General features: G+C 45.3%; 1 protein-coding gene across 6 annotated transcripts; it reads left to right on the plus strand.

Annotated features, from left to right (window-relative positions):
- The first annotated feature begins 1,095 nt into the window (after positions 1-1,095).
- LOC135503188 (serrate RNA effector molecule homolog) lies at positions 1,096-13,736 on the plus strand. Of its 6 annotated transcripts, none has more exons than XM_064796627.1 (18): positions 1,096-1,202; positions 1,497-1,638; positions 2,174-2,341; positions 2,752-2,937; positions 3,209-3,382; positions 4,780-4,940; positions 5,180-5,408; positions 5,673-5,931; positions 6,013-6,277; positions 6,540-6,721; positions 6,847-7,134; positions 7,466-7,630; positions 7,744-7,897; positions 8,065-8,173; positions 8,613-8,766; positions 9,007-9,190; positions 9,347-9,446; positions 12,666-13,736. In XM_064796627.1, the coding sequence occupies exons 2-18, from the start codon at positions 1,499-1,501 to the stop codon at positions 12,790-12,792; spliced, it is 3,045 nt and encodes a 1,014-aa protein (XP_064652697.1). In that variant the 5' UTR covers positions 1,096-1,202; positions 1,497-1,498; the 3' UTR covers positions 12,793-13,736. The 6 variants fall into 6 exon arrangements, with proteins under 6 accessions (XP_064652697.1, XP_064652698.1, XP_064652699.1 ...); XM_064796628.1 differs by having other exon boundaries at positions 1,497-1,611; XM_064796629.1 differs by having other exon boundaries at positions 1,497-1,599.

The following is a 13,736-nucleotide window of genomic DNA, read 5'->3' on the forward strand; positions in this document are numbered from 1 at the left end:
ATAGCATTCCGCGACGTTACTATTTATAGCTCATAAGGTCATTTGAATAAGATATTGATGACGTTTTAGTCACGTGACAGTCGGACATCGCCACTTATTTCTACGCATTTGAGCTTATTTCAAAGTCAATTATCTTTGACCCTGCATTGTTTTTAGCATGAATGATACCATAGAGTCAGAGAGAGAAATATTCAGAACAATTATGTAGTATTTCCAACACTCGGACATGTGCCAGATTGAATCTAACTGCCCTAGTTAGAAAGCCTGAATCCATTACGAAACCGCATGTTTGTCCGACATTGCCTGTAATTCAGCGATGGGGAAATAGAGGGCAGCAGCTGCAGTGACGTCATCTTCGCGAAATGCTATTGAGCAGACGACTCTCAGCTCCAAAAGTGCGCAATGCACAGCATCAGCACTGATCCTCTCCCATGACCAGCTGATCATTTTCACGACCTCTGGATGTTCGATTTTGGGACTTTCCCAATAATCCTCGGTGTGACCGATTTTCCAGATAGCATGCAGTTGGCATTTAAAAGCTTTCATGATGCTAGGTTCTAGGACAATTTTCCCCCGGACAACCCCCCAGTCAATTGCCGCCCCCACTAAAATAACCCCCAGTACAATTGCCCCCCCCCCCCCCAGTCAAGTGAAAATGCCCCTTTGGAGCTGAATTCTTTCTTTACAAAGGTGTTTTCTCCTCCGTTTGCACTCCGAAGAGACCCTGTGTGGACGTTTTATGTGCGTACTATGTAGTATAGATGGCCTACGGCAGGGGAGCAGCTGGCTGAGGACACAATTAAATCTGCGATAGGGTCCGTGTAGGAGCGAAACTACTACGATTAGGAGCGAAACGACTGGGGGCGAAAAGGTCATGGACTGAAACGACCGGATTCCCTGTTTTCTAGCCTGGTACCACTGGCCACCGTCAGACGACGCTGTTGTGTTTGACCTATTTTGACGGTGGTCAGTGGTACCACTGGCCACCGTCAGACGACGCTGTTGTGTTTGACCTAAGTCAAAATAGGTCAAACACAACAGCGTCGTCTGACGGTGGCCAGTGGTACCAGGCTACCCTGTTTTCCACCACCACGCCATGTTTTCTCTATTGTGCAGATTTTGAAAGTTTTGCTACCAAATTTTGCTGAATATTTGCGATACCTGATCTGCGAAGATAATTGTTCCACGATATAGATAAGAAGGTACAGTGACTGTCTTTGTAAAATCAACATTTACGCGTTTATTTTGCCTTGATTTTGTATTTTTTGCGTCTTGAAGTAGAAAATTTTCAGAAAAACTGTTTTGTAAAAATATACAGGGTGTTTCAAAAAGACCAAAAAACATGAAATGTTCTGAATCAGATTGAACAAAAACAGATATGAAATAACATAGTGAGTGTTAGGCATTGGGGTGTCTGTCTGCAGCCATTCTCACTTGGTCTTTAAACTTGCATCCGTTGTTTCCGTGTCTTACCCGTAATTTATTTGAATTTTCAGCCATGGACAGTGATGAAGAGTATGACCGGCGGCGTGGCCGTGATAAGTTCCGGAGAGAAAGGAATGACTACGATCGACGTGGGGAGGACAGAAGGCGAGATGGGTGGGATGACAGGTTACCTTGTGTTTCTGCAGCCACTAGGTGTTGTGACGTAGTCTGTTGACGGACACTAAATATAATATTTGGCAAAAGGTTTTTCAGTTAGGCCGTGAATTTGCCTTCAAGTAGATACATGATGTTCACAGTCAGGAAGGATTGTAATGCTTCCGCTCAAGATGGTCTCATGTCTGTTGTTTCATTATCTGATGAGGGATGATTGAACTCTTTGAAATTGAGGCAAAATTGAATCAAGTCAAGCTTCAAATGTCCATTAACCCTTTAATGACTGAAGGTATTTTGATAATCACACCGGTCTGATAAAGTTGCGCTGAATAAGAATTGTACAGCGTAGAATCAGGGGAATCCCCTCCATGTGTTTCTAAAACAGGGACTAGGCTATTTGCTGCATCCCGTGTACTCTATTGCTCGCACAGATGCGAGATCAGGCCGACGGAAATTGGTTGCTCGCAGCAGTGTGAGATGAGTCATTTAAGGGTTAATAGAGCCTTTATGAGTTCACTATTGATACTCGAGGGCTTCAAAGGTTGCAACACTCATTGTTTCCATTTGCCTCCAGGCCAATGAGAAGAGAGAGCTGGGGACGAGGTCATCATGATGGTGGTGGACGGCGTGAACCATACAACAGCCGTGAAGATTATAGGATGCGAAGAGACAGATACGATAGTCCGCCGCCACGAGGGGGAAGAGATTTTAGTCCACCACCGAAAAGAATGAGACGAGATTGGTGTGTATGACTTGTTTCATCTTCAGCATTTCTCTCACTTTGACGTGGTTGCTTTTTCTTGTCGGGCAGCAGATATTATAGCACTAGCAGTTGGAATGAAATGATTGACCAAGGTCAAATGTTGTATGTCAGTGTTGGGTATCTAAACTAGCTATGTTCTGACTCTAGCACAATATGACCCAGCTCTACCCTTAGAGATGGGATATGGAAGTAGAAAGTCACATTAAAGGGACACTATAGGCAGGAGCTGAGTTCAATAAATTAAGTTACCATGAAGTTGCAAATAAGTTTCATACATGTCATAGTCAAACCACACGGAATTGCCAAGTTGTGCATATGCACCACCTCTCGACCACTTTCTGGACAGCCTTGTTTTGACTCCTGGAAGAAATCTTCCATTCTTTTTCCAGGGACGATGATGGTGGTAACGGTGAGCGAGGCGGAGGGTACCGAGGGGCACGCGGAGGTGGTGGCCACTTTGGAGGAGATCGAGGGGGCTTTGAGCCCCGTGGAGGAGGGCATGATTCGGGTGGTCATTGGAGTGAGCCACGAGAACCACCAGTCGGTGGTCTTGGAGGTCCTGGAGGCCAGCAACAGTACGTGTAAACAAACAGGGTCCTGACTCTCAATCATAAATCACAGTTTTCGTTTGGTTGAGTTGAAATAAAGTTTAGAGGCCATATCCATTCATTCACAAATTTGAAAATTTAAGTTGAGTCTGAACATTTCAAATTGTCTAAAAACATTCTGAGTATGAAATTCCACCAACATGAACAGTGTTGGCTTTCAACAAGTTGTGTATTGGCTAGTTTAGGGTGTTAGCAATGAAGTACTCTACAAGACCAAGCCATCAATTTCTCTTTTCAGACCGGAGCCCGACTTTCCTACGCAGCCCATGATGAGTTCATTCAAGGCATTCCTCTCCGAGCAGGATGACCAAATCAGCGACAATGAAGCCGTCAAAAAATATGCAGAGTACAAAATGGATTTTAAGAAAATACAAATAAATGAGTTCTTTGTGAAGCACAAAGATGAAGAATGGTAAGGTTTGCTAACGACTAAAACTCGTTAGCATTGTTGTTAATTAGCATTAATCAACATATTTTTGTTCAGATTTGTAAGGCACGGCTGTTACTTGTTGGTTCGGTGCACACTTAACATCTCTCATTCAGATGGGCGGGTTCTGGGAGTCGTAGAGTAACAATCTCATTCCAGATGGGCGGGTTCAGGGAGTCGTAGAGTAACAATCTCTCATTCAGATGGGCGGGTTCAGGGAGTCGTAGAGTAACAATCTCTCATTCAGATGGGCTGGTTCGGGGAGTCATAGAGTGGGCTGAATTGTGAATGACTACTTGGGAGGTGAGGGATAACGTTATTAGAAATGGTGCTGACTGTTCTTGGTGAATATGGCGACCAAAAGCTGGTTTTAGAGTTTGGTAACAAACAACATGTTGAGGGCAGTCTGGGTGTGGGCTTGTGGTATTGAACAGTTCAGATACAAAGCCAACTAACCACTTGTCCTTGGCTGGTTTTTGCATCTAAACTCTTCGCTTGTTGACATGTTGTGTATTTAGGAACTTAAGATCTGTTTGGCTTCATTAAATCATGTTGAAAAGATGGACACTCCCTCCTTCCTGTTCTGATTGAAACATCTGTGATGTGTATGTAGTGCTAAATGAAGCCAGGCTAGGTCCAAGGTTGCTTCGCCGTATTTCTGCCATAACGCACTTCCTTTTAAGCTCACTTTATGTATCACGTCATTCGGAGTGAATATCATGATATCAGGATGGAGATTATATAAGTTAACGGAGTCACCATCAGATAAACGAGGAGTTATATAGTCAATATGCAAATAAGGAGGTCACATAATAAATATGCTAATGAGGAAAATCACAAAAGGAGTCAGAGGAGCAAAGGAAAGAGGAAAGATATAAGTTAAACCACTGCGCACAATGCAGTGTTATATGTTATCAGGAGAGTAATGTCACAGTTCTAATGGCGTACAAAGTACGTCGGCCATCTTTAAACGGAGGAGGGCTGTAAGCGGCAATTTGCCTCTGGTAAGGATGTGTTTATGCTGGGCCATTGGCTCAATCCGATTTTCAAACATTCACCCTGACTCTCTTCCAGCCTGATGTGGGGATATTCTTGAGATTAATTTCTCATTGATGTGGCTATTGAAACATCTGTGTTTGTTGGGGGGGGGGGGGGGCAATGATAAATGCAAAGAGTTGAAGAAAATAGCAGTGAATTGATGCTGTATCAACATCAAAAAGTGCATTTGGGTTTACCGAGATTGCCTTCGGGTTTACCCAGATTGCTTTCGACGTCTTTGCATCTTTTCATGGCTCAAGAAGGAACCAGAAGCGTGTCACTTGTTTCCCCTTGTTCTTGTTGGTGGTCAGTGTGTAATGGTGAGGTTTGTTTTATTTCATCAGGTTCAAGTCTAAGTACCACCCGGAGGAGTGTGATCGTAACCGTGACGAGGCAATGGACGCCCGTCGCAAGCGTCTCGCCGCCTTCATGACCATGTATGCTCGATATCCTGCCTCCCTCGATTATGACATGACCGACAAGATTGTCAAGTTTTTAGATGCTGGTAAGACCTAACAGTATTGCTGAATCATGTTTCTGTTAGAGTTCAGTATGATGTATGTGTGCGTGGTATGTTTTAGTTTTGTCTTGTGTTTTAGGCCAAGAGCGGCACTAGAATCAGATGGTGTCTGTTACCGTGGTTACATGCCAAACAGGAGGATAATGTGATATTTTGATGCAGGTTCATCCATTGTGTTCTTAGTCTTCATAAATCAACATTATCTCTCTTATTTCTATTCCCAGTTGTCATCAAGCTCGAAGGTGGCACGGAACTTGACCTCCAGATCTTAGACCACCCAGAACTCGCATTTGAACCAGAACAGAAACCAGAGAAGCCTCCGGTGCAGGAGCCGGCCGCCCCCGGGACCACAGACCCACCCACCCCACCCCAGGCGGAGGCCGCCAAGAAACCAAGAAAGAAGTCAAAGTCTCTCTCGGAGGAGCAACAGATCGCAGCTAATGCTAATTTTGGGTAAGTGATGTTTGATCCTGATAACGAGGAAGTGACTATGATTCCCTGTAGATGGCGCAGTCAGTCGTTTACCGAGTCCACGCGATCACCTGACCACGTTGTGGTGTCTGTTGTCATTCATATTCAGATGACGTCTCGCAGAACATGTTGATACGGTCGGATAACAGAGTCGGCAAATGATGCTGCAGCGATGGTAAGTCTGTAAGACTATAACAACATTGCTTTGGAGTTTGGGTTGACGTTGAGTGATTTGATTATTTCCAGCATCGCCACTCTGCTCCAACAGTCTGTACAAGGCGGTGGAGATAAAGACGATACAGATGAAGGGGAAGCGCCCCCTGGCACCGAGGAGGAACCATTCGAACTAAAGAAGAAGAAAAAGAAGAAAGATTTGAAGAAGGAGGCGAGTGAGGAAGTGACAGAGGAGGGTCCTCTCAAGTTGAAGATTGATGCAGAGCAAGAGGAGCTCAAGAAGAAGGCCATCGAGTTCTCACAGCAGAAGGACAGTGAACACACCAATGGGGTAAGATAATCTTTCTCTTATCATGCGTTTTCTCTCACTTGGAGGGATGTCTCGTCAAAATAACATGTTGTTTATTTACAGGAGAAGAAGGACACGAAAACCAAGGGTAAACGTCGCGGCAAGGCCGAGTATAGCTACGACAGTGGCTCAGACACCGAGGAGTCTGACTCTGAGCCTGCACCGCCTGGTTGTGAGGAGCCACTGCCACCTGGCATGGAGGACGTGACCGATGGCGGTGAGCGGCCCGCACCCGGTACACCACCTGGAGTGCCACCTGCTGGTGAGAAACAGGATGAAAAAGAAGAGCTGGAGGATGGAGAGGAGAAGGAGAAGGATACAAAAGAAGGTGAGTCTTGTTTCCATGGTGATGGGGGTGAATGCGTATATCTTGATGGCAGATAACTGTCTTCGGCTTGATCCCGTATCCAAGTGAAGCAGATGGCAGTGCCCCTGACATCTGCTACTGACTTGCTGACGACATTGTGTACCTCAGGCCGGAGAAGAGGGCTGACAAATCTGTGTCGTTGCGCATTCGGTGTTACAGAGAAAATGGGTGACAGGAACAAGTCCATGGAATCCTGAAATCACTTTTCTCTCCGTTCAAACAGGTGAAGATGAAGATGGTGAAAAAACTGAATGTGAAGAAGAAGCGGTTGAGAAGCCAGTGCGACCGCGCCCGCTACATAAGACGTGCTCCATCTTCCTGAGGAACCTTGCACCCAGCATCACCAAACAGGAGGTGGAGGCCATGTGTCGACGTTATCCAGGGTTCATGCGAGCAGCGCTACAGGTAAGACCAAGATACAGGGCAAGATCCAGGGCAACCGACGCCCTATTCCTGATATGAGAAGTTCGTCCCTGGTCTGTGCCACCTGTTGACATTCTGCAGTATCATGATGGTCACTTTTGTTCCAGGATCCTCAACCCGAGCGTAACTTTTTCCGGCGTGGCTGGGTGACGTTTGATCGCTCTGTCAACATCAAAGACATCTGCTGGAACCTGAACAATATCCGCCTGCGAGACTGTGAGATGGGGCCGACAGTGAACCGAGAACTCAAGCAGCGTGTACGCGCGGTCAACGGCATCACGGCCCACAAACAGGTGGTGAAGGCAGACATCAAGAACTCAGCCAAGATCATCACCAACCTTGATATGATGTGGAAGCTATGGGAAGATGAGGAGAAACACGACACAAACAAAATGGTGAGAACTTTGGAGAGTTATTCTTTAGCACTTTATTAGAAATGACCAAGGTGTGTTTCAAAGTGCTGTACCAGAGTCCTTGATCTCAGCTGTCAGTATCCTCGGTGACCGCAGAGACACTCGGGGCGTCAGAGTCCTTGATCTCAGCTGTCAGTATCCTCGGTGACTGCAGAGACACTCGGGGGCGTCAGAGTCCTTGATCTCAGCTGTCAGTATCCTCGGAGACCGCAGAGACACTCGGGGCATCAGCTACCTACTGTTGATAAAGTGCTGACATGAGGTCAGTCTATCTTGTCATTGCTAGTTGAGCATGGACTTCTCTCCGTTTCAGACGTATGGCTTGATCTCCAAGAACCCTGTACTGAAGAACATCACTGACTTCCTGGTCGAGGAGGGCTCTTATGAGGAGGAGGAACTGTTAGGTCAGGCCATCGATGACAAGTCGAATGAAGAGAGTGAGGAGTTCATGTTGGAGAGAGATGAACAGTTACTCAGGGTAAGTACACAGTCTAATGGTAGTCTTCACTCCATCATTATATGACTCTATCATACATGCTCCTCCCTCCAGCATCAGTGTGTCTTACCAGAATCAAGTTGCATCTTTTCCAGGTACTCGATCGGATGATCCTCTACCTGCGAGTTGTACATTCCATGGATTACTATGGCGGCAATGAGTATCCTAATGAAGATGAGATGCCTAACCGATGTGGTATGATCCACGCCCGGGGCTCGCCACCTCAGAGCCGCATCATGCCTGATGACAGTGAGTAACGTTTGCACCAGCATTACAAAACTTGTATTTTAGAAAAGGAGGCATATGAATAGGTCCAGAACATGTCAATTGCCTGTAGGAGTAGAAATCTGTTAGGTGAATATGTGTGTGCCAGGTTTGGGGCTCGTACAATGTATGTTTGCCTTCTTGTTTTTCAGTCTCAAACTGGAACAAGACAACAGAGAATAAACTGGCACCGTTTCTGAATCTGAAAGACAAACTGGACAACAACGAGGCAGTCAGACTCGGGCTGAAAGACAAGGAAAAGTATCCTTTGAGTAGAGCACTCTTGCTGGCCTCATTCCTTGTTACAGTTCACCTTTGATGCCTGTTCATGTTACTGTAAGGAGCTGTGCACTCTTGCTGGCCTCATTCCTTGTTACAGTTCACCTTTGATGCCTGTTCATGTTACTGTAAGGAGCTGTGCACTCTTGCTGGCCTCCTTGTTACAGTTCACCTTTGATGCCTGTTCATGTTACTGTAAGGAGTGTGATGTTCACAACGAGAGACCAGTCTTCTCCTTTGTACTTGACAGTTGACAGAATGCTGGCCACCAAAATATCATGGTTATTGAATTAGAGATGGAAACTTGAATTGTTTAATGTTTGTGTTTGGCTCTCGAATCTCAAAACAAAAGATGGTCACGAACATTACATCAGGGTCTGGCCTCATCACTGATGCGTGTTGTTCCTTGACTGTTTGCCAGTGAGGTTGAGAAGTTCCTTGTTGCCAATACTCAGGAACTTGCCAAGGACAAGTGGCTGTGTCCACTCAGTGGTAAGAAGTTCAAGGGACCTGAGTTCGTACGCAAACATATCCTGACGAAACACAACGAGAAGCTTGACGAGGTCAAAGAGGAGGTGAGTCTAGTGTTGCTGTTGTTGGTGTTGTATGTACGGTAGATGTAAGTTTCATGTCAGGTAATCAACGTCAATTCTATAGCCGTTAGCTTAACTTTTAATTTTTTTAATATGTGTCTGCAGTAACGAACTTGTTCGTCTGTATGCCGTCATCCCACCACCAGATTTCTGGCACTTGGAAATTAAAATTTGGAATTTTAAAGCTTTTAGCCAAAAATACGTGAAATCTTTTCCCATCAGGTGGACTATTTTAACAACTACCTGGGTGATCCAAAGCGACCACAGCTGCCCGAGCATCCCCGGAACCGGGCGACGTCCAGCTCGGCCCCTCTTGGCGGCCATGGGCGAGGAGACTTTGGGCCTGGTGGCGGCTATAACCCTCATCAGCAGCAGAGGTCGGGATACGTCTATCAGAGTAATAAAGGTGAGAGATTTCAACTCGTAGCTGTCAAGAAACTGCTAATACTACACATTTGTGCTTGACCTGAGGTCTCGACCCATGACTTAGTGGAGTCTATCATGTACCAATGTTAACACCAGCAGCTCCCTGTCGGTAATCTCTTATTGTTACTCCACCTAGGTCCAGGTTACCAACCAAACTATAACCGAGGCGGCGACAACTCTTACCGGGGACGAGGTGGGATGCATCGAAGAGAAAACACGTTCCCTCAGAGAAACAGGTCAGTATGAATGAGGTGATGATGGGAAATGAGAACCAGGGCCATAACATGATCCCATCTTAAAGGGAGGCTATGGGCAGGAGCCAGGTGGCTCACCAATAGAGATCTCTCCCATTCACCCGGCTGGCCAATTTGACCCCCTAGCTCCTGCCTATAGTTGCCTTTAGAAGATTGTAGTGACCCTGCAGATGGAATAGGTGTCCCAGGACTGACCCTGGTAACATGACAGTCGTTGTTATTGTTGTTGTTTGGGTTGACCTATTCTCGTGGCTTGTGGGAAGAGTGGGGTGGTGGGCTGCGTTATCGACCATCATAACTCAGTTATTAAATATAAAACAAAAAGCAATCAGAAACAAGTACAAGGTGAGAAAAGAAGCCACCACAAACAAGTCTGAGCCTGGAGTGGCTGTGACTTGATGAGGACCTCACAGCTTGCCATCATCACTGGAGGAGACACTGGTGGTGGCTGTTCATGTTTTAGCTTTTCATCTTTTCAGGTCTAGGTCTGATCCTCGGCGTCTCATTGAGTATCGGGATCTCGACGAACCCATCGACACGGATCCATTTTAAAATGTCAACATGAAACATGGCGTCACAATGAGTCGCTTCTGCAGCAATTATCTCTCAATTATGATGATGTATATGGTCATTTGTAAATAAATATGTCATTGTAACGTTTAGTTCCATGGCCCCCCCCCCCCCAAAAGGTGGCAGTTTATGCAAGTGTGTGTCCGTCTGTTGGCGATATGTGCCCATAGGTGGCAGGCTATGCATCATTAATGACGAACCTTTCCATTATACAGAGGACGGTCGGATCCGCGGCGTATCATCGAATATCGTGACTTGGATGCGCCTGAACCTTTTTGATTGGTGGATGGTTACTATGACATCATACACAGATGACACACAGATAATGAAAATATGAACATTGTTTTTCTATGGACTTGTGTGGTGCTCTGTTCTGCGTGGAGTCAATCCTGTGTGAATGTGGAGATGGTGACAACAACTCCTTTCACAGTTGTTTATCTTGGTGGTAGGGCTATTTAAACTTCAAATATATATTTCAGGGTTTTAACACATGGCGTTACGATTGTGAGGTGGATGTCCTAACTACATGTACACCTTGAAAATAGAGCTGATTCAGTTTGAGTCATAGCAAGTCATCACCACATTCACACTTGATATTTCCCCCTGCTGGACAGGATAACACCAATCACATTTGTGAACATTGAATGAGTTTGTTTCTGTAAATGTTACATGGGACAAGAACTGTGAGCTTTGAACTGCAATGGTCGGGGGATTTGTTGGGTGGCAGTGCTTGGGGCAGTTCATAAAGTGTTGGAAACTTTCTTCACCACACATAACTTTATCAACTGTCAAAAAACAAGAATCACTTACTTGGAGCACAAATCACTTCAGTGTTCATGCAGTGTTTTAATAAATAGTGGAAACTGATTGACACCGTGGCTCCTTGTGCAGATGCAAGCTTGAAGCTGAGGTGATTTGTGAATAGCTTTTTCAGGCCGTGCATGTTTATTTCTATGTTTAATGTCACCCTGGAACTATTTTGCACTCTGCTAGACCGCAACATATGCTGCGTCTCGTAACTGGCATTATTTTTTCTGTCACAAAATGTTTCTCTTATGTTTTTTGTTGCACACGATGAAATGGTGACAATCAGCCGAGGATTGAACATGTGCGAGCTCAGGTTTTGCGGATTTTAGTCTCTTCTTGTTTGGTGTTGTTTATCTTGTGCAGTTTACTTTCTCACATTGACCACTCCTGCTAACCTAACGAGAGCATTGGAAGAATAATCTCAACCATGAGTTTATAGAACTACGACCACAGAATGACCAGACGTGTCATTTAGGGTCTGATTCAACGGGGGGCAATAATACTAATCATGATAAACTCTGTACCAATAGGCTAAGTTGTTTTTTGTTTTGTGATTGATTTGTCAAAAACGTGGTTGATATATTGTTTAGTTGGGTTAAATTCGAAATAGAAATATAACCTGTTGACATGTTTACTGCAACTCCCCTGATGGCGTGGCCTTGTGTGTTCCCATTCAGTATTGTATTTCTCAATAAATGTCTCTTTTTTACGGAATGGGATTTGTTTGTTTCTTCTGTTTGCTTTGGGGTCGGCCTCGTCTGGTTTGAAACTGGTACTGTGAGCTGGTACAGTTTGAAACTGATACTGTGAGCTGGTACAGTTTGAAACTGTTATCTGACCTGAGGGTATCGGAGGTTAATTTTCGCTTCCCTGGCCCTGTGTGGAGGGACTGTAAAGCAAAGATTAACCCTGATTTCCTCTGGATGGTGATCTGAATGCCCTGTGACTTGTGGGTGGTGGTCATGTGTTTGTGGAAGTGGTAAGTTTGGAGGTTGAGGTGATGCTTTGGTTGTGATTTTCATCTGTTTGCATTTGCTGTGCAGTTTACTGTTCCTTCTCCTCTTGTGGAGGGGGGACAGCTAGAGCCTTCTCCTCTCGTGGAGGGGGTACAGCTAGAGGCAATATCAGACTTTCTTGTCCCAGACAATGTTTGGTAGAATCCACTGTGTATGATGTTGGAATGAGGTCCTGTTGGCTTCATTGATTGAGAGAGGTGTGCTGATATCTTGTATGTTACCCAGTATGATCAGATTGAAAGGTGTTTGCCCCACCATGCAATTGGTCAAGTCCTCTGTCGTGACTTTGAGAGGGATTAGTCAAATTCCATACTAAGCTTGCAGTGGTGCTGTTTGTGAAGAATAGTACAGACTGCTTGTCCTCATCTAAACCACATTGTGGCAAGATAACCAAACTTGTACAATCCTGCTCAGGAGGTCATTTCCACCTGATATATGCTTGCATGACGCCGAGAGGGTCACGTGACACCGAGAGGGTCACGGCCATCCTCCGGTCACTGGAGGAATCTAGTTCCTAATCAGTGGAACAAACCCAAGAGGTATTTAAACCGGTTTCATCATCATCATCATCATAGCATCATCCTCCCCTGGGATATTGTCAAAAGGTAAACGGGCGAGTCTTGCATACGCTGTAGTGTGTAGAAATCTTGTGTTGGCCAACTCCCACTACGACTTCAAGCACTGCCTCGAGACCACCTAGATGATTCACCCATCCCCGAGAATTCACAAGTTTCACATCCCTATTATCCCCCTCCCCCTGGACCTGCCGTCGGCCAGTCAAGAGTTTACATTTCGCCTAACTTTCCAGCGACGAATCAGAAGATACTATGTCATATGAAGCATACGTCGCATGGTGGGCGCAGAAACACGCCAACTCAACGGGATCTCAATCATCGGCGGAAACAGACGTGAAGGTGGAAAAGGCAGAATCGTGATACGTGTGGACAATGAAAGTATATTGGTGCCATTTCTATAGACAATGGTACGATGGTACGAGGACGATGGTACGACGGTACGAGAGGTCCGGGTGTTCTCCTTGTCTTCGGTAGGAGCAGCAAGAATGGATTCAGACAATCAAAATATGTTGACAGACGCGGTTAGTGGTGGCTGCATGTTACAAAGTAGAAACAAGATCTCGGAGCGACTTCCTCTGATGTCCGGGGTAGCTGGGTCTGCCAAGCACCTGATGAAACAGGAGGGTCGCATCTTCTTAAATCAGTAAGCACAGTAGCGTCATCCACCATGGTAGCAAAGTGGATTGGGAGTTGCTGGAGACCAACAAATCAAAGGTTTTAAAACATTCATGTTATATGAAGGTTGTGGAGGAATAGAACCATTGGACTTTTTTTCTATAATCATGTAATTCGTGTGATAGAATTTTGGGGTGTTTGGAACATTGAATTTTTGCTTTAGTGGTGGCGAAATCTTTTGTGTGCCTAGAAAATCATGAGTTGTCGAAGAATATCTCATTGTGACAATTCATACTGGGAAGGACGGTACTGTTAACTCACACGGGAGCTGTTCAGACTTTCAATATGGAAGTTATGCGGACGTCTTGAAAGTTACAACAGCTCATGGCCGATCTTACAGTAGGAGCTGAGGATGTTTCATGGGTCAAAATGAGATGGGACCTCATTCAGGGAGCACTCTGGACATGCTGCTGAGGCAGATACTGACATTGATGACAGCCAAGTTGTACTCAGTTGAAGGACAAACCTGTTGTGGCCTGTGTCATTTAATCAGTCGGGGTCGTCCAGAAATGTCAGTTTCTCAACTGTGTCTCAGATGTAACCAGGGAGTCCAACAGCAGAGATGTCTTCATTCGTGATGGTTAGATCAGAAATAAAAGCAACAAATCAAAACAAAGACAAGTTCTGTT

This window comes from Lineus longissimus, chromosome 19 (assembly GCF_910592395.1).
Source record: "Lineus longissimus chromosome 19, tnLinLong1.2, whole genome shotgun sequence".
In the NCBI taxonomy this organism is placed as follows: Eukaryota; Metazoa; Nemertea; class Pilidiophora; order Heteronemertea; family Lineidae; genus Lineus; species Lineus longissimus.